The sequence below is a fragment of the Coregonus lavaretus genome (assembly GCF_964263955.1).
Source record: "Coregonus lavaretus genome assembly, chromosome: 12".
Taxonomy (NCBI): domain Eukaryota; kingdom Metazoa; phylum Chordata; class Actinopteri; order Salmoniformes; family Salmonidae; genus Coregonus; species Coregonus lavaretus.
In genome coordinates this window covers 43,643,184-43,670,356 of record NC_139999.1, presented here as the reverse complement: position 1 = coordinate 43,670,356, position 27,173 = coordinate 43,643,184, and the positions used below count along the sequence as shown (strand labels likewise).

The 27,173-nt window shown below is 44.8% G+C and overlaps 1 protein-coding gene across 3 annotated transcripts in view; it reads right to left on the bottom strand.

Moving 5' to 3' along the window:
• Nucleotides 1-27,173, bottom strand: part of plekha6 (pleckstrin homology domain containing, family A member 6) — a 104,576-nt gene that overhangs the window by 19,120 nt on the left and 58,283 nt on the right. For 2 of the 3 annotated variants that reach the window (XM_084173441.1, XM_084173442.1), the window contains 11 exons: nucleotides 11,860-12,035; nucleotides 11,201-11,779; nucleotides 10,391-10,916; nucleotides 10,162-10,248; nucleotides 7,490-7,558; nucleotides 7,261-7,341; nucleotides 6,885-7,034; nucleotides 6,405-6,500; nucleotides 5,332-5,443; nucleotides 4,865-5,004; nucleotides 387-486 (listed from right to left, as the gene is read on the bottom strand). In XM_084173441.1, the coding sequence (XP_084029567.1) occupies nucleotides 387-486; nucleotides 4,865-5,004; nucleotides 5,332-5,443; nucleotides 6,405-6,500; nucleotides 6,885-7,034; nucleotides 7,261-7,341; nucleotides 7,490-7,558; nucleotides 10,162-10,248; nucleotides 10,391-10,916; nucleotides 11,201-11,779; nucleotides 11,860-12,035 (2,116 nt within the window). Of the gene's footprint in view, nucleotides 1-386; nucleotides 487-4,864; nucleotides 5,005-5,331; nucleotides 5,444-6,404; nucleotides 6,501-6,884; nucleotides 7,035-7,260; nucleotides 7,342-7,489; nucleotides 7,559-9,606; nucleotides 9,661-10,161; nucleotides 10,249-10,390; nucleotides 10,917-11,200; nucleotides 11,780-11,859; nucleotides 12,036-27,173 lie in introns of all 3 variants that reach the window. The other variant, XM_084173440.1, reaches the window with a different exon arrangement.

Here is a 27,173-nt window from a genome sequence, read left to right as displayed (position 1 = left end):
TTTTCGATTATGATGTAATTTGACCTGTTATTAGATTTGTCTTGACATTTGAACAGGATTTCATTCCAACGGGGAGACTTCTTTTTTTTTAGGTTTAGCGTTATCGAACAGTTTGGGATTAGGTCAGAAATATATTTGGGAAATAAGTCATAGTAATAGCAATAAAAAAAACTCACAGTAGCTCCAGTACAGGTTTAGTGAACTGAGATAGAACTCCCCTTTTCGGCGCCATAGAGATTGTATAACTCTGCTACTTTACATGCAAGGTAGCGTTACATTTTTACCCACACAGGCCTCAAGCAGTAGACTACAATGTATTCATCATTGCTGTCTATGCAGACTGACAAACCAGAACTTCATTACCCAGGCTCCATTGCTTCCTGTACCTTTATTCATGTTAGCCTGCCGATCCTGATCCAGCTCCTGAGCTTCGTTGCTATTGGTCCGTTCTCCCAGCGACACATCCTGTCGGTAACCATACTTTTGCTGCAACACAGAGCACGAGGAGGAGCTAATGAATCATCAAAAGTAAGAGATTTACACACCAGGAGAGTGTTGGCACTATTCAGGCAATAGCATCATACCCAGCTACGCAGGTAGCTATTAGCCATATGGTTACCCAAACACAGAATGCATTAGATAATATGCATTAGTGTGGATAGCAATGATGGGGTTATTGCCAGATATAGTGGCAGATTCATTAAATGGTTCAATGGTTGGAAGTAGATCTGGCATAAGCGGAAGCGTACAGTCTACACACTACAGCACAGACAGAGCACTAGCACAGGGACTAGCACAATCACATCACTACCACATCACTACACCAACTGGCACACAGACAACATGGTAAAGGAACCACTAGCTGTGGATGGATCCAGAACTCCACTCACAACCTTAGCATTCCTATGGGAACCTGCAACTCGCCCTTAGCTAAGCCTTAGCATTCAAAAGCACCCAGTACACTAGACTGATTTGTTAGATTATATTTAAAATACTGCATTTTGTTTGTACTTTTTGTTTGATATTGTTGCTTTAGAACTTGTTTGATTGATTACTGGTCAACTAATGAATATATTGTTAGCCACACAATAACCGAATGTGCTGTTAAATGCATGAAGAGTTTGCAGTATCAACCACAGAAAGTGATTGATTGACAGCTGTTGTCCAATGTGTAAGAGCAGACTAAGGTGAGACCAGAGTCACAGAGGAGAATAATCACTTCTAGTGCTGGTGCTTTTGGAGAGCTGATACAGGCCGAGATGGAGAGAGAGAGAAAGAAGGACGAGAAGCTGGAATAGGAGCCATGAGTAGTGAAGCACTAGAACAGATGGAGAGGTGTGAGAGTGTGTATGGTGGAGGGATGGGGTGATGGTGAGGCGGGTGATGGGGAATGAGAGAGCTTTGGAGCTCTGTTGTTTAGGGGTCCGGGAGTGTTTTGGGGAGGACAGCGATGGCTTCTAGGACAGGTAACAACTGCGCTTGAGGTAAAAGATGCCTTTAACCACAGATCTAGGATCCGTTTATTCTACCGCTTATCCTTACTTTACCCAGTAGGGGGATGAAAATAAATCTGTCCCTGAATCAGTGGTTATGGACATATACCTGCTTGGGGGCGTGACCAGGGGGCGTGGCCGGGGGCATGGCAGGGACGGTAACTCCCTCCCTCCCACCGTCACCAAATACCTTTCTGCCGTGGGACTCTTCGTCGTCAAGGTAACCGTCATCCAGGCCCAGGCTGCGTAGCCAGGCGGAGCTGTCGAAGGGCAGAGGGGGGACGGAGGGGGGTGACTCCAGGGGGCAGTAGGATTTGGGAAGTGGTGGCCGTGGCGGGCCAATGTCCTACAGCCACGAGAAGGAGGGAGGGAGGAGGAGAGGAAGAGAGGGAAGGAAGGAAGAATGGAGGAGGAAGGGAGGAGGAGGAAGAGAGAGCGCTGTGCATCAGGAGGAGTGACAAAAGCCAGGCGGAGTGCAGAGCATAGAGGATTATGGGACGATTTGAGGAATGGAGCCCTGACCCCAAGAACTTCAGGGGTGAAGGGTCACAGGTGTCCAATGAGATGCCTGGACTGAGAGCTAGCATGAACGCACACACTGATGCATTCTAAATCAGATTAGTAGTACTGATACAGACCACTGATTGCTGCTGAATAGGAAAAACAAGATAGAAAGTAGCACCACCATTTTGAATGAGTACAGACACTGCAATCAGTTACAGTCATTACGCAACACAAATGATACGTAGGATTATATGATTCACAAAATCAACTGTTATTTTCTGCTCTTTCTGCACTATAATTCAAATTTCAGCATAGCGTCATTATGAACTCCATTCCCAACAGAGAGAGAGAGAGAGAGAGAGAGAGAGAGAGTTGGCTGAGAGTCAGGGTTTTATACTAAAACAGGAGTATCCAACCCCAGTGCCAGAGCGCCTCAGTATCTTCTGAACTACATCCCTCTCTTTTAATCAATCAGCTGATAAGGAGCTGGGAAACCCGCTGAGGTGATATCTTGGCCTGTCATATTCCTTGATATCAAATAATGGATCTATTGATTGATTAAGCACCATAGAGGAAAGAAGAACAGCAGACACTGAAGGACTGGAGTTGGGAGGAGGAGCACCAGAGAAGCTATACGGAGCTAAACTTTTGTAAGCTGTTACTACAGTATAGGTCAGAAGGACTACATCACATGGCCATCCAACCACAGATATGATGGATGAAAACACAACTTCCTGATTGGTCAGTGGTGCGGAACTGAACGGACCGTCTGCCTGTATCCTACAGACCTACACCACTCAGTGCCATGTTCCACATAGTGAGTGACGCCATGAAGAAACAGGTGAATATTAGCCACATTTCTAATCCACCTCCCAATTATGTTTCTATAAATAATTTACAGTAAACAGGCGTGTCTGCTTTCCAATATTCGTTAAAGTCATCTCCATAATGGCTTCTGACAGTGCTAGCTGGTTTGCCGTAGAATGTGTGTCTGTGTAGTTGGCCGTGGATTACGCAGCAGACTTTAAATAACCTGTCATCCTAACTGCCTCTAACTGAATCTTAGCAAAGTGGATCAGGAGATATGTGAAGGCTGTCTGTTGGCCGGTGGACACACATACCGCTAGTCTGGATGTCCTAACCAGGTCATGCTTTTTAGATTAGAGATCAAAGGAAAATGTGTGCGTGCACCCTGATCAATAACAGCGCTACACAAACTTCAGAGCTATTTATTTTTTACATCGCTTTTATCTCACATTTTCTGGCAGTGGAAGAGGTAATTGATGTTGAAATGGCACTATATATAATTATTTAACGACATGTTATGCAGGTTGAGAACTCCTGGGAATGTCCTTCAGTGAGGATTCCCTGAGCCTGCTGGACACGGACCTTTAACTTTATTAACCACTGACTAGGATCATTAGTCACCTTCAGCCTTATACTTTACCTCAGAAAGCATAACACATTCTGTTTCAAACCTCTAGCTTTGCTTGTTACTATTGGCAATACACAGTAATATAAGCTGCATCATCATAACACAGTGCAACATCATATTATAACTGTTGTTGTATCAAGTCTGTCTGGTGTGGGCTACAACTGCTGCAGTTGTGGTACAGTACAGTCCACCAGGTCTTCCCGTACACTTTGACCTAAGGCCTGTTGTTTGGATGGGTGTGTGGTGGTAACAGGGTGTGGGGTGTAGGGTAACTACCATCGCTAACATCTAGCTGGTTGTTGGGGAAGGTGAGTGGGCGAGTGCGGGTACGTGAGCGGGATCGTTCTTGGGATTGTTCTTGGGACTGAGTGGCTAAGTAGAGGACCCGGTACTGTGTTTCAGTACTGAGAACCCTGGACCTGGGGCGAGGTGTTAGGGAGTGTTTATGTGGATCTGGACAATGGCTATAGGCTTGATGGCTAACCAGACAGGAGTTTTGGCGGGACAATGAGTACTGGGTCTCAGGGACAGTCAGGTGGGTGCGCTGAGGTGGATACCTGAGGAAGACAGGGTCGCTAGCTCGGTAGGAAGGTGGGTCTGGGATAACATCTTTCCTGTAGCCAATGGCTTGCTGTTCTGGCTGAGGGGAAAGCTCATTGGCTAGCTGGGTGTGTTGGTGGCTGGGGTTACTGCCTGTAGGTGCTTGCTGATTGGTCAGTTTGGCAGGGTGGGTGGGTGAGTGGGTAAAGCTATGGCTGTCTACTCGGAGGAGTGGAAATCCAGCGCTGGCTCTGTGGCTGTATGGCTCTGGATGTGTACTGTCCATATTGTCAGGCTGGTTGACTTGGCTGGTGCTGGGGGTGGGGTTGGTGTTTGGTTGGGTGTCTTCAGTGTCTCTAAGGTCATGCTGGTTGGCTTGGGAGGTGTACGGTTGTGCATGTTGCTGGGTGTCTGTACTCTCTACAGGGGCAAGCTGGTTGGCTTGGCTAGTGCAAGTGTGGGAGTTTGGCTCTGGACCAGGGTGGACATTTGGTTCAAGACCAGGGTGCCTACTTGGCTCAGGACTTAGTTGGGTTTTAAGTAGGGGGATTTCAGTAGGGGTAGGGGATTTCAGTTTAGGAAGAGACTGGGTGGCTAAGTACAGGATTTGGTACTGTGTTTCAGGACTGGGGGCCCTGTACTGGGTGTGAGGTAAGGAGTGTATATGGGTGTCTTTGGTGTTTGGATCAGGACCAAGGTGGATGATAGGTTGAGGACCCGGGTGGGTTATTGGCTTAGAAACTGGTTTATTTGGATCAGCACCTAGTTGGGTGTTGGATTCAGGATCTAGTTGGAAAATTTGATCTGGTTGGGTGTTAGGTTGAGGACCCAGGTGGAGACCCAGGTGGGTATTTGGGTGGTTGCGTGGGTGGTAGGAAGGGCCAGTGCTTACCTCCGGACCCAGCTGTTTGGTGGGGGAGGCCTGGGAGCCAGGCACTGGGGAGAAGGGGCTGAGTGGACTGGTGAGGCTTACTGAACTCAAGGGACTGGCAGGACTATTGGTGCTAAAGGAACCTGATGCCCCACTGGCCACTGTGGGAGAGAGGGAAAAGGGAGATGGGGGACATGAGAGAAGAGGAGAGGAAAGAGAATTGCATAAACAAAAAAAGAGAGGAGAGATTGATAAAAAAAAGAGAGAGAAGGGAGTGAAATATGCATGCAGCATACTGTTCATCCATATACTCATATTTATTACTTCTTTTGAATATCATCTACTGTGTCTAAAAGGGGTTTTTAAAAAATAATGTACATTTCAGACAGATTGAAAAAAAAACATCAGAGGTGTTGTGTTGGGGTGGCAATGACTATATGTGTGTAAGACTGTACTGTATGTTATGTTGTTGTGAGGTGCAGGCGTACCCCTGTGTTTGGCTGTGTCTGTGCCTCTGGAAAGGTTGCTCTTGTGGAGTCCCTCCCACACATCCTGAACTCTCCAGAACTCCTTCTGAATGTGTCTATGGACCATCTCACTCTGACCGAGGAGAGTAGGGGTGGAGGACAAGAGAGAATGGAGAGAAGACGAGGGAAGGAAAGGTGATACGAGAAGGATAGAGGAGAGAAAAATGTTAGAGAATAATATTTTAAGTATAATACTGAATAATAACTTGTTAATAACTTGTTTTTGTTATTATCAAGTCTTCTGTTAGAAAATAAGTTAGTGAGTGATGCAGGAGCAGTTACAGTAGGTGGCTCAGTTAAAAGACCAGAGGTGGTGTGAGAGAGTGACACCAGGTAGCATTATTGTCTTAGAAAACAACAGGGTTGCATTGATCAGTGCACACCGTAGCAAAACGTAGAAAAACATTTCGCAACAGAAAATGAAAGCATGCGTTTTTATTGGACAAGTTCAGGTACTCTCTCCCAGTTTTGGCCCGTTTGCTTCCATTTCGTTCCTAGTGAATACGACTGTGTTAGTGAGTGGGTCACAGACACTGCACTCTTATGGACAGTCTCTTCACAGTTCACCACCATGAGCCAGGTTATATTCCATGGAAAGGAGGGACACTCAGGTGTTTAATGGGGCACGTTGACTACACGATGATAAATAGGACATTATGAAAATTCATAATTGTCTTAATTTATTATAGATGAGGGATTCATATACTGTTTAAATTATTGATTAGAAGGAAGGTTTCCACTCAGCTATTAGCAACCTAGGATAACACTATGGTAACTGGAAAACAGCCAAAGAAAAGCCCTAGAAACTCTAGAATGGAACCATGCAGGTGGGTTTATGAGCAGGTGAGATTATAGGATCAGATGCATTCTAGTCGTTTCATTTCTAGGCTTCAAATTCAGTGTTCAATTGGTGACTGGTTAAAAACACTTTTTTCTTCTTCTTTGTAAGCCACAAGAAAACTTCAGAAGATTTAGGTGGGTCACAGAAAAGATGGCCAGTGTAGGGTCCTGATGAAGAGAGGGTGTCCGTGTACCTGCCCGCCTGCGTTGAGCTGCTCCCACAGGTCCCCATGGATAGCGTTGACCTCGTCCTCCAGAGCTTCAAACTCCATCCGAGTGGTGGTCAGAGCCTGGGGACAGCAGGGGATAGAACACACACTCAGGACCTGGAACTATGAACACTATCAAGGTTTTTCCTAGATCAAAAAGGGGCTTAGTTGGTGGGCACAAGCGTTTTTTCCTAAGCATGAAAAACCCTGACTGTATGTTGAATCCATTGACTATACAGTATCTATCACACTGGAGTAGGAGAGTTGTCATCTGATGGTGATCAGATGTTATAGATTACAAATAGATGATCAAATTTTAGATTTAGAGATATTGGTTATCCTCCATATCTCTTACACAGGATACGTTGAAGGGATCTCCTTGATTTACTTATATAATTGAGATTATATATAATGGGATCACTGTGGATTATCATGGATTGTTATAATCTCCTGTATGTGTCTTACGCTGGATGCCTGGGAGAGTTCTCCTCTGATATTGATGAGCTGGTTCTGCAGTGTCTCCTTCTTCAGCTGTAGTTTGTCTGCAGCCAGCGGCTGATCCCGGTACAGCTCCATCTCCTGATGTGTGGCCACCAGCGCTCCCTCTAGGCTGTCCTGGGAACAGCAGGTAACAGGGGACATGTCAGGCAATGGTTGGGGAGTAGGGTGAAGTTGCCCTTAGACGCTGACCTTGGGTCAGTTTTGCATTCTCACTTGATAATGGTTAAGGTTAGGATAGGGGGAGGGGAAGCTGATCCTAAGTCTTTACCTAGGGGAAACTTCACCCCGGCGCGTACTTTTATGTTTACTTTCTTTAGCAGCTTTGTATTTCGTACAGTACCTTGTCCATTCTCAGCCTGTGAACCACTGCCTCCTGGTCCTTTAGAATCCTGTTTTGCTCACACAGACGACCCAAGAGTTTCTAACAGAGGAGAAAGCGAGCGAGAGAGAGAGAGAGAGAGAGAGAGAGTGTGTTTGCAGGGGAGAGGATGGTGACTGAAGGTTGATTGTTTAGGAGGGGAGGAGTGAGGTTGTTTATGGGATGGTTAGATGGAGGGATGTGGCCTTACGCTGGTCTCAATCTCATTGAGTTTCAGTGTGGGGTGAAGATCCCTGTATGGGTCATGGAACGGAGGCACCTGGAAAAACAGAGGCAGGACTCATTCTTAATACTAACATTATATCAACCAGAACCCTATTCAAACAAATCCTTCATAGACCAAGGGTTTGTAGAACAACTCACAGCCAGAGTGAGCCATTGGAATGGCCCAGATCCATGCGGCTGTAAACAACACTTTATCAATAGCGTAGAACCAAACAGAATAAGTGTAAAAACACCATACCATGTGCATAGTACATACTGTACATAGAACATCACTACTACACAGGACAATACATATTGCATCAATATTAATACTGATATACTGGACAAATAAGATCATAATAATAACAAAACAATAACTTTAAAAAAGCATATATAAATCTGTGTTGTTTACAGTATCGAGCAGTAAGAGCCAACAGGATGAGCTGGAATGCCAAACCCCTCTGTCAAAAGGTCAAAGGTCATATCCAGGTTGTCCATGTCCTTATGGAGCACTGTGATTGGATAGTATGTGAAGGAGGATATGACATCACAGTGAAGAGAGATGGGTACGCCGAAGAGGGGCGGTTGTTGTGAAGTAACAAGACACAATAAGACTACAGCACAAGACAGGATATGATACAGAACACAGATGGGATGACAAAGGAACATAACAAAGACACATAAAACACTGCATGGTGAAGCAAAATGGAGAACTAAAATCGCCATCGAATTGGTTGGACAAAGAAACCGAAAGCTAGAAGAGAGCCTAGCTTCTAACATCCACATGCTAGAGTAGGGTACTGGAGAGAGGAGAGAGAGGCAGGCTTGGGCTGGGCTGGGCCGTGTAGATCTTTGGGGAGACTGTGGAGTGGGGGGGGAATCCTTCACCTTGATTCTGTCTAGACAACAGCTGAACCTCCTAGCCTAAATCACTAGTGACTAGAAAAGCCCTGAAGAGGGCAGTAGTTGACCTCTGTGGAAAGAGAGACCTTGCACAAGCTTAGTTACACTCTGAAAGCAGAAACCCTGTGGCTACAATCTGTGCTATAATGGTCCAGGCATCTTGGAAAAGCATTAGTAGACATTTACTGGTCTTATTACATAGATACATGTGTCTTATTATTAGTATTAGAGGAGGGGGATAGTGTGAGGGTATTGGAGTCTTTGTGGAGCAGTGTTTTACAAATACTGGGTTGGAACTGCCTTCCTTTGGGTATGGTGTATGACTGGGTCATGGTTAGAAACATAATTTTTACTTGGTTACTTATATGAAAAGTTCAAAGGCTTTAGGTGGAAAATCATTTGGAAAACCATTGTTTGTGGGGGGCTGTGGGTCTAGCTGAAGCCTGTCTCTCTGGGACACTCTCTCCTCTCTTACTTGTGCGAAGAGCTTTGCTCTAGGGGAGGATCGCTCCACCATTCTGGTTACCGTGCCGATAAGGTGATCTCTGCCGGTCACCTGGGGCGAAACACACTGCCCATCATTCTTCTGGTTGCCACAGTAATGACAGGAGCCTGACGTCTAGCAGTAACAATCCCTGACTAGTATTTGAAAAAAAAATCTTACTTACATTTGAGAATGAAATCGGATACATCAAAGAGGCACATTTCTGTTTGTGTAAAATGTTCAACAAAGAGTTCCAGTACTGTGGTAGAGTGATCTGAAGTAGTGTGTATACTGGATCACTATGGACTGGTCATTATCATAAGGTGTAAGCAGTCAGTGACAGTGAGACAGGGGAGAGAAGGTAAGACAGTGGGAGTGAATGTGGACTGTGTTTGTGAGAAACAGGTGTTTAGCAGGTGGTAGAGTTGACAACATGGACAATCTTCCACATGACAATGTGGTAAACCTCACACAAATTCTGTCACCAACACTATGGGATGGGGTTTAACATAACCAACAGTTTATGGATGATCCGAATGTCACTCTTCTCATTTTCTCACGACTTCTTCTCTGTAGTCAGTAGTTCCTAAGCTTCCCCACTGGGCACAAACTGGTTGAATCAACGAAATGTGTGACGTAGAATGTATAAAACGATTGGTGTGTGAGTGTTCCTGTGCAGGGGTAGAGGTGTGTCCAGAGATGCCTACGGTACGTACCTGTTGATCGAGGTACTCCAGATTTCTCTGGAGCTGCAGGTCTAAAATGTCCTCCTAATAGAGCAGCATAAGCAGCAACAGTGACAAGGACAAGGACAGTGCAAGACCCAGTACCAGAGACACCAGTGAAACCAGTAGCAGCAGCATCAGTGGCACCAGCAGACGCAGTGACAGACAGAGAGAGTGTAAGGAGAGAGAGAGAGTGTGTGTGTAGAAAGAAAGAGAGAGTTAAAGAGCCAGAAATAAAGAGAGAGACAAAAAGAGGGAGAGAGAGAGTGACAGAGAAAGAAAGAAAAAGAGACAGTGAGATAGTGGAGACAGGGAGGACAGACATAAGAACTCAAACCAGATACAACAGGAAAGCACAGCTATAGCATACCTTTAGATGCTGGTTAAACTTTAAGCAGAGGTAGCTGTCGAGGACCTTACCCCCGCTAAGCGAGTGTAGGTGTGTGAAAGTGTGTGTGAGTGCTATAGTCAAGTGTCTCCCAAACTTGACATTGGACTCGTTGGTCTGTATCTCTTGACAGTGTAACATGATGTGGGAAGACGTACCATTTTGCTGTGTAGAGAGGGGGAGGCAGGGTAGTTGTAGTGGTACATTCCTTGGCTTAGCGACCTCCTGTCTCCAGAGTAATCATACTGAAATAAGATAAATAACCAGGATGTTCTTGGATCACTGTGATTTTGGCCTAGCAACACAAACAAAAATCTTCAATCTTAACGGCTGACTCCTGACTGAAACACACACACAAATACCCACACACCCTCTCCCCTCTCTCACCTTGGGAGAACTCAGTGATCTCCTCAGTCCATACACCGAGGGGTCGGCGTAGATCACATCCTCCCGTAGCCTGCCTGGTCCTCTGTCAAACCGGGCTGAGGGCGAGCAGACAGGTGAGGCAAAGCTATGGGGGCTGGGAGAGTAGGGACCACCCGTGGACGAGGAAGGGGACCTGGGAACGGACCTAGACCTAGGCTGGATGGACAGACGCCTCATGGAGGTCTGGGCTGCATCCATCTGGCCGTAATAGGCAGGGCCGGGTGGGGGGCCGTATGGGTCTCGGGGGGGCGGGGGTCCGTAGAAGGGGGGTCCGTCCAGCAGTGAGCGTCTCTTCTCCTCGTTGGTCCAGCGAGGGGGGCCCAGGCGGTCGTAGCCCACGGCTGACACGGAGCAGATGCTGTCAGGGCGTACGCCCGGAGGGTAGAGGGGGTACTCCTCCACATAGCCCGGACCGCCCCCCACGCTACTGTAGACGCTGTAGTAGTCATCTGGTACGCCACGGTTCACTGTATAATATTGAGATGGACTGGGGGAAGAGAGCGAGAGAGAGATGGTTGAAGGGAAAACATGTAGTTGTAGACACAAAAATACATAAAAGTCTTTGCTCCTCTCACCTTCGCTCTACCACTCCCTTAATCTCACCTTCTCTTACTCATCCTCTCTCCCATCCTTTCCCCTCTCTCTCTCTCTCTCTCTCTCTCTCTCTCTCTCTCTCTCTCTCTCTCTCTCTCTCTCTCTCCATCCCACTCTCTCTCTCACACTCTCTCCCATACCCCTCTCTTTTTCTCTCTCTACCTCTGTCTCTCTCACCTGATCAAGTCCTCCTGTACAGCCATGACTCTGCGCTGGTTGACCCACTGCTGTAGCTGGGTCATGGAGCTTTTCCTCTGGGCCTGTCTCTCAGGGTTCGTCCGTGGCACAAAGCCCCGTCTCAGCACCACGTTCTCAGGCTGCTCCCTCACCTCCCTCCCCTCTCGCGTCCCTCCCTTTGGAGGTCCCTGGGGCGGCCACCCTTTACCCTGGGGTGGTCTGTTTCCATGGTGTGGGGGCCCGTTTGGGGGGCCGTAGGGGCCCCACCCATTGGGCTGGTGATAGGGTGCACCCCCAGGTCCAAGTACTCCTCTCTCCCCCCTCTCCCCTCTCTCTCCCCCCATCCTCCCCTCCTTCTCTGAGTGGCTGGTGGAGGGAGGGGGAGTTTCCATGGCATTGACCCCGTTGACCTTGTGATGTGCAGGTTCTCGTGGTCCGCGCACGGGGTCTAGGAGGTCAGTCGTCTGGCCGTTGTCCTCGATGTGTGTGTGTGTCTGGGTGTGTGGTTCAGGTCCTTTGGTTACCAAGGTGTTACCATGGAGTTCTGCTGTGGGCGTGGTGGCCTCGGAGTTGGTGGTCCTGTGGGGAAGGGACATAGTTAGAAAGTGTGTGTGTGTGCGTACATGCATGCGTGCGTGAGTGCGTGTGTGTGTGCTTACCTCTGTGTAGGCTGTATCTGGACGTGTGCAGCCTCGTTCATAGCATCGACCCACTCCTCCTGTTCCTCAGCAGTCTCAGCGCTGAAGTAGTACGTGCGTGTTCCTGCGTGTTCAGCCTGCATACAGAACACAATTGGGCCCTTAATCTCACCTTCCTCCTCTTCCTCGTACCAAACCTGGAACAGACAGAGAGGAGATACAGCGTTAGCCTTCCTCACGTGAAACATCACCATCAGCAGCAGCATCATCACACACGTTCATGCATTTGAAGCAAAAAATACGCACACAGGTCTCAAACACATGCATATAAAAAGCATGTATTTTAATGTTGCATTGAATAATTGTCAATGGCCAACAAACCTTTCATACACAGCATGACTAGTATAGTGGAGTATGATGAAACAGCTGTATTTGGTTTCTATTATAAGCAAATACTGCACAAACTGTTTCATTGACTGATGTATTATTGGTGAGTTAGAGCATGCAAACCACAGCCAGTTTAGAGCAGACAGAAAATAGCCCAGGTTAGTGGTGAATATCCAGCCTTTAGAATGGCACCGCAGCAGTTAAGGATGGTCATATCAATGAAGCCATTTAGAACTCAGTCAATGGCTGTGTTTGAAAATATCAAATCCGTAATGCATTGTGGGTAAATTGTGACTCACTGATCTACAAGTAATAAGAAGTTGTTATTTATGATGCAAGGTGATTTGTAGATTGGTCAATCGCGCCTTGCCTACAATGCTGGCTGCAATGTCGAACAAGCCCATTAACATGCAGTTTAAAAACAGTCACTGCATCCACAGACGCTTGACAGTAAAACCAACAAGGTGAATCCAGGTTCTCACTCTGTAACAGTTAGAGACAAACACCATGCAGTGAGCAGAGGAACCATGCGGTTGGGAGGAGGTGAAGAAAAAGGGGGAATGAAGGGGGAATAAAGGGGGAATACTACCTACATGAAACAAGATCATCTGGGGAACTCTACACACGCACAATGGAGGACAGCTATGCTCAGGGGTCCTCACAGGTTGGGGTGAGAGGGAGGAGAGGAGAGATCGGTGAGGGTCAGAGGTTATAAAGGTCAAAGTTCAGAGGTCAGAGCACATTGATTGGTGGGGTACCCAGAGGGTAAAGGTAGGCAAGGGGATGGGTGAGGATCCTAGACAGAGGTAAGGGTGCAGTAAGACCTACAGTATATGTCTTATATTTCTGTGAAACTCAAGGACCCACAAATACCCTGCAAGGACTGGTATCCTGAAAGAAATACTGGTTAATAATAATACATTCATGTCCTTTCTCTTTCCTGGTGCCACTGTGCTTGGTTAGCTAGCTCACAGGTCATTCTAAGCTACACAACATCAACATGTAAAGGTAATGTGGGTAATACCATCATTTCTCTCATCTGCCAAATGAGGGCAGTAGAGGCATATCAGCTTCAGAGAAGTATGTAAAAGTATAACTTCATTGTGCACAATCATGTCTACAGAGAGGAATGAGACAATGATGATCTGTTACTGAGACAAGAGGGCACAGGTGTGTGGAAACAAGTGTGATGTGCAGTAAAAGGGGTGCAAGTAAGTTCAGCCATCAAACTATCTATTTCGATGCACTTTGTCCAAAACATGACGGCTAGTAGTACACATTCTGCCAGTTACATATAGACCTTGGACAGGTGTTCACTGACCCCAGTCATCTTTGACACAGTACAGATAAGGCAATAATACACACAGGAACATATTAATAGATAAAGCACTATGTCAAAGGTCCATGGTCCCTGACTACTACGGAGGTTTAAACCATGCATTTGTCACTAGGTGTTGAACAGCAACCCAAAGCCCCCAAAGACAGCAATCCAAGACAACAAAGAATAACCCTGATCAGGAAGAGTCATGAGAGAAACCCATCCTCTCCCCTGCTCTATCTTTCCCCAAGTCACACCTGACAAACTCCTCAACTAGAAACCCCTAAGTATTTGGCACGCATGTGAGTAATATTGCCTCTTAGTAGATGGTATTGGCTGGCAGCAGTCCAACATAGGGAGACAGGGAGTGCCTAACGAGGCACCATACGTAGGGAGTAGTGTGAGAACATACACAGTGGTACACAGCATACATCCTAATCAGTAGAAGGTAAAGAAAACCTAAAGCATTGATTTGCTCAATCATAGCAAATGTTGACTTAAAGGTAATTAGTCTTCCTAGTGAAAGCCCTCCTGATACCTTGTGCCTCTGTAGACGGTTAGTCAGTGGGGAGAACACAGTCAACAACGGTCAGTACAGAGAACTACTCTCTGAACGAAAGGAGATACAGTATGAGACAGAAGTATTGAGCAGTAGCAACAGCAAACTAGTGTTTGACAGAGCACAGTAGGCTTATAGACACTGTATACAGTACAGTGGCTGCCAAACTAGCTTCCATGTTGGCACCAAACACCAATCACGACAACAACATTCTCATTTGTATTCTAACTAGAATGTAGCCTAACTGTCTTGGAACTCTGAGAGTCAACATGTCGTACATTAATATTCTAAATGTAAAACCAAGTCGGCCAAGTTGTCTCTGAGGTCAGTGTTTGTCTGAGCTATAACAACCTTTTCAGCTCTCTGTCCTTCTGTCAGCACATTAGCAGTCTGCCTGTGAACAGAGCAACTCCACACCAGCCGGAAGGACTGGGAATGGGGAGGGCTGAGACACAAACACACACACGTTCACCCACACACACACTCACAAACACATTGCACACACACACACTCAACACAATCATTAAAACTGCTATTAAAAACCCAGACCAAAGGACAACAACACAATTCTAGTCCCAAGACATAGAACACTACTGGCTGTTTTAGCTTGACAGCCTGACTGACGGTTTCAGAGATGGTTTCTCTGCTATTTTATCTTTAAAACATTGTCGGAATTGTTATTGTACATCGTCAAGGTCAAAACAACAACAGGAAGAAAACAGCAAAAGAGATTTGAATCTCAAATGGATGACCTGGCTAGATAAAGTTAGCTCTATAGTCCTTTAACAAGACAAAACAACCATAAGTTCAAGTGTGTGTGTGATCTCAAACTGTTGCTCAACTCACACACCACCCCAGTGCAGTGGCAAAACCAGTCCTGCACAGACTGTGAGCCCTGTGTGTGTGTGTGTGTGTGTGTGTGTGTGTGTGTGTGTGTGTGTGTGTGTGTGTGTGTGTGTGTGTGTGTGAGTGTGAGTGTGAGTGTGTGTGTGTGTGTGTGTGTGTGTGTGTGTGTGTGTGTGTGTGTGTGAGTGTGTGTGTGAGTGTGAGTGTGCATGCGTGATCACCAGGATCCCTTACACACCTGGGGCAGAACTCACCCCAGAGTCAGTGTTGAGGAGAATAACACCCCCTCCTGTGTTGTGTTGTGACTCATTCACTATAAGGGCCATGGCACAGCAGCTCCTGCTAGCTAGCTACAGCCTTTACTTAGATTGAAGTCGACAGGGTGCTACTTGGCAGTTGTTGGTTTGCATGATTTATATAGTTTACAGTTTGGTCTAGGAACTTCAGCAAAATACTCTTTATTATAGAAACAGCAGCTAGTCAGTTAGATAGTAAAACAGGCATGATATTCAAAGTAATCATTTTCAATATTTGTACTAAAATTCCAATCAAATCAACGTTTATTCATCGTATACACAGGATACAGAGGGGTGTAAACTGTGCTATGAACTGCTTACTTGCTACCTCTCAACAGTGCAGTTAAATATCAAAGAAGTAAACAAAAAAATAACAACAGTAACAATAAGTCAATGAAAGGTCTAATGCAGGGATGGGCAACTGGCCTCAGGCGAGCCTCATGCGGCAGCGGTCCCCCTTTTGTAGGCCAGCGGATCAATTTTTAAGAAAACAATGATGAAACACACACACATATATATATATATATATATAGACACACTACCGTTCAAAACTTTGGGGTCACTTAGAAATGTCCTTGTTTTCGAAAGAAAAGCAATTTTTTTGTCCATTAAAATAACATCAAATTGATCAGAAATACAGTGTAGACATTGTTAAGGCTGTAAATGGCTATTGTAGCTGGAAATGGCTGATTTTTAATGGAATATCTACATAGGCGTACAGAGGCCCATTATCAGCAACCATCAATCCTGTGTTCCAATGGCACGTTGTGTTTGCTAATCCAAGTTTATCATTTTAAAAGGCTAATTGATCATTAGAAAACCCTTTTGCAATTATGTTAGCACAGCTGAAAACTGTTGTGCTGATTAAAGAAGCAATAAAACTGGCCTTCTTGAGACTAGTTGAGTATCTGGAGCATCAGCAATTGTAGGTTCGATTACAGGCTCAAAATGGCCAGAAACAAATCACTTTCTTCTGAAACTTGTCAGTCTATTCTTGTTCTGAGAAATGAAGGCTATTCTATTATATTCTTTCAAAAACAAGGACAATTCTAAGTGACCCCAAACTTTTGAACGGTAGTGAATGTATACTGTATATTGTGAGCACCCGAGGTATGTAGGGGTGGGAAGGACCGGCTTTTGGCCCCACCTGGTGGCTAAACCACTCATTACAAGGTGTGGCATCTCCACAGAGACTTAAATGACTGCAGCTGCACATCTTGGACAGCTGACTGCAATTAGGGCAGCAGAACATGGGGAGGCAGTGGTATTCGGGGAGGGAGAGAGAGAGCCGTGAGGAGGACACGCCGAACCTCTGTCGCAAACATTGGACCAGTAAGCAACCAATGCTGAAGGTTTGAGGCTCTCTCTGCCCTGGGTTAAAAGATCTTCCCCACTGTTTACGCTCAATTACTGCCATAAAGGGCCAGTTGTTGATTTTGAGTATTTGCCTTGTTTTTTTGTGAGAACATTCTTTTGGGACATGAAGATTCCCCAGGCTACCTGTGAACAATTTTTTTGAGTGCTGAACTGCCTTGTCTGTCTCTTGGTTTTGTACTACCACACATGTGACACACTCCACCTACGGAGTATATATATATTCTTTAGGAACTCAGTCGGGGTTTCAACTTACTGTTGAGAGTTAGAATAGTAGAATACACGAGGTGCAATTTCGAAATTTGGTTGTGAATCAGCAGTTTTTATTTTGTTATGTCAGTCACTGACAGTCACTCAATTAGCACGTCAGCTAACGTTTTGCTTGCAAGGTGGGGGGAGGGGGGCCCCCAAAAGGCTAGGGCCGGCTCTGACTGCATGTGTGGGTATGGATGTAGGTACGCAGACCTCCGAGCCTATGCGGCCCCTCATCATGATTTCAGATCTTTTTGTGGCCCCCATCCCCATCAAAGTTGCCCATCCCTGGTCTAATGATATAAATCAGTACCAAGCTGTGAGTCATGCTTGTTAAAGACAACCACAAGACCAGTGTCTCTCCCAGGCCTAGTGATTCACTGAGGCCAATGCCATAGCCATGATGACCAATGCCTGTATCCAAGCCATCCTCCCTTATCTTTCTTTTCTCCTTCTTCTCATCCACTCTTCTCAGTGTTTGTGTCACACCCTGATCGGTTTCGTCTGTCTTTATGCTTGTCTCCACCCCCCTCCAGGTGTCGCCCATCTTCCCCATTATCCCCTGTGCATTTATACCTGTGTTCTCTGTTTGTCTGTTGCCAGTTCGTCTTGTCTTGTCAGGTCTTACCAGCGTACTTTCCCGTTTTCCTGTTTCTCAAGTGTTTATTTCCTAGTTTTCCCGATTCTTACCATTCTGCCTGCCCTGACCCCGAGCCTGCCTGCCGTCCTGTACCTGCCTGACTCTGACCTGATTACGAACCTCTGCCTGTCCTCGACCTGCCGCTTGCCTGCCCAGTGTTCTAATAAATTATTATTGAGAACTGTACTGTCTGCCTCCTGTGTCTGCATCTGGGTCATCTCCTGAGTCGTGATAGTTTGTGTGCATTCGTGCATGCGTGTGTGTGTGTGTGTGTGTGCCTGTGATGTGAGTGTTTCTGTCAGGTTGTTGTTTCTGAAGCTCTATATTTATCCTCAGGTGGGTAATTATAACTTGGACCTAGAAAACAGGCATCAGTGCCTGGTGAGAAGAAATAGGCAGTCCAGACATCGTTTGGTATGTGTGTGTGTGTGTGTGTGTGTGTGTGTGTGTGTGTGTGTGTGTGTGTGTGTGTGTGTGTGTGTGTGTGTGTGTGTGTGCGCGCACAAACGCATGCATTTGTTTATGTGTGTCGTTATCGTTTCTAGATAGCAAACTTGATGCCATCGACGTCTTTGCCTCCCGGGGTGGAGAGTGCACGTTGAAGAGTGCTAGGGGACCTGCCCCTGGAGAGAGGATGCTGATGCAAGCCATGGCAACACCATATTAACAGCAGCATCAGCACCAGTAGGGTATACTGTATGCACACTGAGTATACAAAACATTAAGAATACCTGCTAATTTCACGACATTGGTTGACCAGGTGAATCCAGATGAAAGCTATGATCCCTTATTGATGTCACTTGTTAAATCCACTTCAATCAGTGTAGATGAAGGCGAGGAGACAGGTTAAAGAATGAGTTTTATGCCTTGAGACAATTGAGACATGGATTGTGTAATGTGTGCCATTCAGGGTGAATGGGCAAGACAAAGGATTTAAGTCAGGGAAAATGCATGGAGTAAAAAGTACATTATTTTCTTTACGAATGTAGTGAAGTAAAAGTAAAAGTAGTCAAAAATATACATGTTAAAATAAAGTACAGATACCCCAAAAAACGAATAAGTAGTACTTTAAAGTATTTTTACTTAGGTACTTTACACCAAGGTCTGCCCTCACTCTTTCCTCTATACCCATATCTTTCTTTTCACCATCTCTCCCTCTCTCGCTCTCTCTCAATTCAAATTGCTTTTATGGCATGACGTATAAATGTACATATTGCCAAGGCGTACTTTAATTAGGTAATTTATTTACAGTATAACATGATTAAAATAATAACAATCAAGATTGTCAACGGGACAATCAGTAACAACAATAATCACGGGTAAAAATAACCATACAATGGACAATAACAATAACAATGGCATAGAGGTGCAGGTTAGTCTGTCAGACACTGTCCCTCATCTTATGGCAGGCAGCAATGTAGTGCGCTGCCAACCAATAGCTCTGTTAATCCTCCCCCAACAGGATGGGTAGCCTATTGTCATCAGAGAGGTCTTTGAAACCTTGAATAAGGGTAAGGGAAATTACACTCTAATTGTTTTATATTTTTTACATTTAGTCAGGAAATGCAGCTCTGTCTAGGGTTCTGCTGTGGTGCAGTGGTTACCTTTCCTCTACAGGGAGACAGGTTTTTCTGTGTCTACCTTTCTCAATGACAAGGCAGTGCTCACTGAGCCTGTACTTTGTCAAGGTTTTGATTAGTAACCATAGTCAAACAGTTTGCCATGGGGTACTGTCGATTTAGGGTCAGATAGCACTACATTTTGCTTTGTGCTTGTGTTAACCAATAGGTAATGTAGTTTTGTTTTGACTGTGTAATAATTTGGTTTATTCTCATTGATTGGATGTTCTGGTCCTGATGCTTCAGTGTGTTAGTATAACAGGTTTGTGAACTCAGCCCCAGGACCAGCTGGATGAGGGGACTCTTTTCTTTGCTCAGCTCTTGGCATTGCAGGGCTTAGTAATGATATGAGAGGGGGTCACTGTATTTGAGATGTTTCCAAAACTGAATTGCTCTTTTTGGAGTTTTTATTATTAGTGGATATTGGCCTAACTCTGCCCTGCATGCATTGTTTGTAGTTTTCTTCTGGACATTACATTTTAGTCATTTAGCAGACGCTCTTATCCAAAGCAACTTACAGTTAGTGAGTGCATACATTTTCTTACTGGCCCCCCGTGGGAAACGAACCCACAACCCTGGCGTTGCAAGCGCCATGCTCTACTAACTGAGCTACACGGGGCCCACAGATCAGGTAGGAGAATCTTACAGAACTCTGCATGCAGGGTTTCAATGGGTTGTTTGTCCCATTGGGTGAAATCTTGTTTCGCAAGTGGACCTCACATCTCACTGCCATAAAGTGCAATTGGTTCAATGACACAATCAATTAGTTTTAGCCAAATTTTAATAGGTATTTCAATTTGAATTTGTTTTTTAATGGCATAGAATGCCCTGAGTGCCTTCTCTCTCAGTTCATGCACTGCCTCATTTAGGTGTCAGTTAAAGTTTTTATTTTGAAGGTAATTGTAGTGTGTGCAGTACTCTATATATTTTGTACCAATTGAGAACTTTGGTCTAATTCCCTGAGATCTGGATCTTCTCTGGAAAATCATTATTTTTGTATTTTGGGGGTTTACTGCCATGGCCCAGGTCTGGCAGTACTGCTCTAGCAGGTCCAGGCTTTGTTGTAGATGATGCGCTGTGGGTGACAGCAGGCACAGGTAATCTGTGAAGAGCAGGCATTTAACCACTGAATTGTGGAGAATTACACCAGGGGCTGAGGATTTTTCTAGAATAGTTGCCATATCGTTGATGTAAATATTGAAAAGCCCCCGGTTAAAAATTTCTGTTATTTTCTTCCCAATGTTTATGCTGCACGTATTGCCAGTATACATTAATTTAATTATGTCATGTTTTACCCCCTACACCACTTTCAATAACTTTTTTAGAACAGTCCTGTATGCCAAATAGAATTAAATGCTTTTTGGAAGTTGATAAAGCAAGCATAAATGTTGGTCTGATTTTGGTGGACATGTTTATCTATCAGGGTGTGTAGGGTGTAAATCTGATCGGTCATACAATGTTTTGGTATAAATCCAATTTGGCTTTTACTCAAGAGATCTCTCTCTTTCTACTTTTATTCTAGCTGTTATAAGGGATGCAGGTCATTGGTAACATGAGTCTGGATTGAAGATGTATGATTATCTGCTGTACCTGGGCTCCGCATGGAGGGGGGGGGGGGGATCTGGAGTGAGGAGAGTTGAGCGATGAATGGAGAGAGAGAGGGAGGAGAGGGGAGAGGGGTGTATAGGGATTACAGTGTAATAGACACTGGTGAGGGGTGTAGCTGGTGTTCATGGAATACTCCTCTCTCTCCCTCGCTCCATTGAACACTGTGCAGGAGACAACGGGAATCACGAACAGGGAACGGACAGATGTGCCAGACCAGTGCAGATGTTCTCAACCGTTAAAACGGCAAACATGCCCCCTCTCTCCTTTCGTCCCTCCCCTCATTATTTTTGTCTCATTTCTTTGAACCTTTCTCTTCTACTATCCTGTCCCCCCACTTCCCCCCTGATCTAATCTATGTGTGTGTGTGCGTGTGTGTGTGTAAACACCAGGGCCACAGATTCAGGGATACAGTACAGTGTGCCTGACTAGTCAAACACGCCCTGGGGTACATTGGCAACATGTCTCTCTCTCTATGTCACTGAGTCTCTTCCATGTGGTGAAGAGGTAGACTACTCTCTTACAGATACGCTTCCTGTTATGCTCTGCTCTGGGCATCTACAGCTCATACTCTCTCTGAGACAATAGGACAGGAGCTCTCTCTCTCTCTCTCTCTCTCTCTCTCTCTCTCTCTCTCTCTCATAGTAGGGGAAATAAATAAACAGATAAATATTGGTGGTATTTACAATGTTGTTTGTTCTGCACTGGTTGCCCTTTTCTCATGGCAACGGACCATATATCTTGCTGCTTTGATTGCACACAGTGGTATTTCGACTAACAGATATGGGAGTTTATCAATGTTTGAATTGTTTTCAAATACTTTGTGGGTTCGCGTGATCTGTGGGAAATATGTATCTCTAAGGTGGTCATACGGTTAAGAAGTGCAGCTCAGTTTCCACCCCATTTTGTGGGCAGTGTGCACATAGCCAGATCTGCCTATGGGGGCCTCTCTCAATAGCAAGACTATGCTCACTGAGTCTGTACATAGTCAAGGATTTTCTTATTTTGGTTCGGTCACAGTGGTCAGGTGTTCTCCCACTGTGTACTCTCTGTTTAGGGCCAGATAGCATTCCAATTTACTCTGTTTTTTTGGTTGATTCTTTCCAGTGTGTCAAATAGTTACAGTTGAAGTCGGAAGTTTACATACACTTAGATTGGAGTCATTAAAACTCGTTTTTCAACCACTCCACAAATTTATTGTTAACAAACTATAGTTTTGGCAAGTCGGTTAGGACACTTTGTGCATGACACAAGTAATTTTTCCAACAATTTCACTTATAATTCACTGTATCACAATTCCAGTGGGTCAGAAGTTTACAAACACTAAGTTGACTGTGCCTTTAAACAGCTTGGAAAATTCCAGAAAATTATGTAATGGCTTTAGAAGCTTCTGATAGGCTACTTGACATCATTTGAGTCAATTGGAGGTGTCCCTGTGGATGCCGAAGAACACCATTCCAACCGTGAAGCACGGGGTGGCAGCATCATGCTGTAGGGGTGCTTTGCTGCAGGAGGGACTGGTGCACATCACAAAATAGATGGCATCATGAGGAAGGAAAATTAAGTGGATATATTGAAGCAGCATCTCAAGACATCAGTCAGGAAGTTAAAGCTTGGTCGCAAATGGGTCTTCCAAATGGACAATGACCCCAAGCATACTTCCAAAGTTGTGGCAAAATGGCTTAAGGACAACAAAGTCAAGGTATTGGAGTGGCCATCACAAAGCCCTGACCTCAATTCTATGGAATATTTGTGGGCAGAACTGAAAAAGCGTGAGCGAGCAAGGAGGCCTACAAACCTGACTCAGTTACACCAGCTCTGTCAGAAGGAATGGGCAAAATTCACCCAACTTATTGTGGGAAGATTGTGGAAGGCTACCCGAAACGTTTGACCCAAGTTAAACAATTTAAAGGCAATGCTACCAAATACTAATTGAGTGTAGGTAAACTTCTGACCCACTGTGAATGTGATTAAAGAAATAAAAGCTGAAATAAATCACTCTCTACTATTATTCTGACATTTCACTGTCTTAAAATAAAGTGGTGATCCTAACTGACCTAAAACAGGGAATTTGTACTAGGATTAAATGTCAGGAATTGTGAAAAACTGAGTTTAAATGTATTTGGCTAAGGTGTATGTAAACTTCCGACTTCAACTGTATCTTTTTGCTTTCTTATAATTTGGTTGGGTCTAATTGTGTTGCTGTCCTGGGGTTCTGTAGGATCTGTTTGTGTTTGTGAACAGAGCCCCAGAACCATCTGGCTGAGGGGAATCTTCTCTAGGTTAATCTCTCTGTAGATGAGAGCTTTGTGATGGAACGTGTAGGCATAACTTCCTTTTAGGTGGTTGTAAAATTTAACATCGCTTTTCTGTATTTTGATAACTAGCGGATATAGTCTTAATTCTACTCTGCATGCATTGTTTGGTGTGTTGCGTTGCACACAAAGTATATTTTTGCAGAATTATGCATGCACAGTCTCAATTGGGTGTTTTTCCCATTTTGTGAATTATTGGTTGGTGAGTGGACCCCAGAGCTCACAACCATAGAGGGCAATGGGTTCTATAACTGATTGAAGTAATTTTAGCCAGATCCTAATTGGGATGTCAAGTTTTATGTTCCTTTTGATGGAGTAGAAGGCCCTTCTTGCCTCAGATCGTTCACAGCCTTGTGGAAGTTACCTGTGGTGTTGATGTTTAGGCTGAGGTAGGTATAATTATTTAGGTTCTCCAGGGCAACAGTGTCTAGATATAATTTGTTCTGCCTACTGGACCTTTTCTGGAACACCATTATTTTTGTCTAATTGAGATTCACTGTCAGGGCCCATGTCTGACATAATCTGTGCAGAAGATCTAGGTGCTGCTGTAGGCCCTCCTTGGTTGGGGACAAAAGCACCAGATCATCTGCAAACAGTGGACATTTGATTTCTGAGTCCAGTGGGTGAGGCCGGGTGCTGCAAACTGTTCTAGTGCCCTCGCCAATTAATTGATATAAATGTTGAAGAGGGAAGGGCTCAAGCTTCAACCCTTTCTCACCCCACAGCCCTGAGGAAGGAAATCTGTGTGTTTATTGCCAAATTTAACTGCATACTTGTTGTTTGTGTACATAGATTTTATAATGTCATATGTTTTCCCCCCAACACAGCTTTCCATCAATTTGTATAGCAGACCCTCATGCCAAATTTAGTCAAATGTTTTTTGTTTTTTATCAACAAAGCATGAGTAGACTTTATTTTTGTTTTGGTTGGTTTGGTTTGGTTGCCAATAAGGGTGTGTACGGTGAATGCGTGGTCTGTCGTACAGTATTTGACATTTGCTCCGGACATTGTTTTAACTGAGTAAATGTTGGCGTCTGCTGTTGATAATACTGCAGAGGGTTTTTCAAAACTCTCTCTCTCTACTGTCTGTCTGTCTGTCTGTCTGTCTGTCTGTCTATCTGTCTGTCTGTCTGTCTGTCAAAAAGCAAGCAGTATAGCTAAGGGAAGTAGTTTGGGGGTGTGGGTGCAGCGATTGTTTTGCAGACGGGGGATGGAACGGGAAGTGCTGCATCAGATGACCTGGCCTCCACAATCCCCCGACCTCAACCCAATTGAGATGGTTTGGGATGAGTCGGACCACAGAGTGAAGGAAAAGCAGCCAACAAGTGCTCAGCATATGTGGGAACTCCTTCAAGACTGTTGGAAAAGCATTCCAGGTGAAGCTGGTTGAGAGAATGCCAAGAGTATGCAAAGCTGTCATCAAGGCAAAGGGTGGCTATTTGAAAATATATTTGGATTTATTTAACACTTTTTTGGTTACTACATGATTCCACATGTGTTATTTCATATTTTTGATGTCTTCACTATTATTCTACAATGTTGTGGTCCCGTGTAGCTCAGTTGGTAGAGCATGGCGTTTGCAACGCCAGGGTTGTGGGTTCGATTCCCACGGGGGGCCAGTATAAAAAAAGAATATGTATATGCACTCATAAGAGCGTCTGCTAAAATGTCATGTAAAAATAAAGACAAACCCTTGAATGAGTAGGTGTTCTAAAACTTTTGACCGGTAGTGTATATGTTTTCCAGTTTCCTTAAATACAGTGGCTTGCGAAAGTATTCACCCCACTTGGCATTTTTCCTATTTTGTTGCCTTACAACCTGGAATTAAAATTGATTTTTTGGGGGGTTTGTATCATTTCATTTACACAACATGCCTATCACTTGGAAGATGCAAAATATTTTTTATTGTGAAACAAACAAGAAATAAGAAAAAAAATACAGAGAACTTGAGCGTGCATACCCCCCCCCCCCCCCATTCTTCAAGGTAAAACTGCTCCTGCTCCTTCAAGTTGGATGGGTTCCGCTGGTGTACAGCAATCTTTAAGCCATACCACAGATTCTCAATTGGATTGAGGTCTGGGCATTGACTAGGCCATTCCAATACATTTAAATGTTTCCCCTTAAACCACTCGAGTGTTGCTTTAGCAGTATGCTTAGGGTCATTGTCCTGCTGGAAGGTGAACCTCCGTCCCAGTCTCAAATCTCTGGAAGACTGAAACAGGCTTTTTTCTGGCCACTCTTCCATAAAGCCCAGCTCTGTTGAGTGTACGGCTTAAAGTGGTCCTATGGACAGATACTCCAATCTCCGCTGTGGAGCTTTGCAGCTCCTTCAGGGTTATCTTTGGTCTCTTTGAAGCCTCTCTGATTAATGCCCTCCTTGCCTGGTCCGTGAGTTTTGGTGGGCGGCCCGCTCTTGGCAGGTTTGTTGTGGTGCCATATTCTTTCAATTTTTTAATAATGGATTTAATGGTGCTCCGTGGGATGTATTTTGTGTATGTCCATTACATGAAATGCAAATAAAAATCCATTTAAATTACAGGTTGTAACGCAACAAAATAGGAAAAACACCAAGGGGGATGAATACTTTTGCAAGGCACTGTACTTTGCAAATGCAACTTATTTCTACGTGAAACCTGAAATGGTCTATACATTCCTTTTCCATTTTAGTATATGTTCTTATCCAGACCTTACATTTTTGTACTTTTTTGTACTGGTGCCACGTGGGAATCGAACCCATAACCCTAGCATTGCAAGTGCCATGCTCTACCAACTGAGCCACATCATTACCTCACATCACATGATCACAAACCACTTGATGTCTCAATGTACTCAATTACTGTATTGCGCATTGTTCTACTTCATGGTGATGGAAGGTCTACAGGTATAAACCTAGATGACCAGCCTATGTACAATACAGTAATGTACATTTACATTAAGTGGTTAGTAAGGATGGTAAATTAATACTGCACAAAAGTGGTTGTATTCCATGTTATTTTATCAATAAAAATATTTTATTTTGTGGATGTTTTGGGTCTTTCCCATAACTTTGCACCTTTTGATGTAAATGTTTGATGACAGGGTTTTGTTCTTTCTGGATTCCACTAGAATGACAATTGCAGAGAAAGGAACAGGGCAACAATTCCAACTATTGAATCCTGCAAGATGCTGTTATTATACAACTACCTTTTCTACCAAAGGAGAGATGATGAAAAATATGTTTTGCCCGCAATACAGACCTCTAATTCATTCCGCTAATAGTAGTAAAGGCCCAGTGCACTACTTTTGTGATTTTTTAAATGTTGTTATTATTTTATTTTTATTTTTCAGGGGGTACTGCAGCACCCTCAGCACCCCTACTTTACCAAGACATGAGCTGGGATGATTTGTAATAGTGTAACTTGTAACCTCCCTGCACTGTACCAAAGTGTATGTAAGAGTGTGTGTGTGTGTGCGTGCCTGTTCCTGTGTGTGTTTCCCTGTGCGTGTGAGTGCATGTGTATGTCCCTGTATGTGTGCGCATGCATATGTCCCTATGTGTGTGTGTGTCCTAAGAGAGCATCCATGGTAGACAGACAGACAGACAGGCAGACAGCCAGACAGGCAGACAGCCAGGCAGACAGACAGGCAGACAGACAGGCAGACAGACAGACAGACAGACAGACAGACAGACAGGCAGGCAGGCAGGCAGGCAGGCAGGCAGGCAGGCAGGCAGGCAGGCATGCAGACAGGCAGACAGACAGGCAGACAGACAGACACAGATAGAACACACGTCTTGCTCCCAGGCTGAGGACAAGGTAATGCAATAAACAACCCTACAACCCTGACCCTGGGAAACCACACCAAGCTGGGAAGAGGATGAAGGGAGGGAGAGACAGTGAGAGAGAGAGATAGAGAGAGGGTGGCATGGGGAGAGGGAGAGAGAGAGAAATAGAGAGAGAGAGAGGGCGGCATGGGGAGAGGGAGAGAGCGAGGAAGAGTGGTGACAAGGGGAGTGTGGGACTCGACAAAGGGAGGAAAGACACAAAAAAGACAACCATTCAAACTAACTTTACAAACACATACAATCAGAGGTTGGGCAGGCTGGTGGGAAAGGGAGTTTGGGACTACAATAGGGGAGGTAGAAA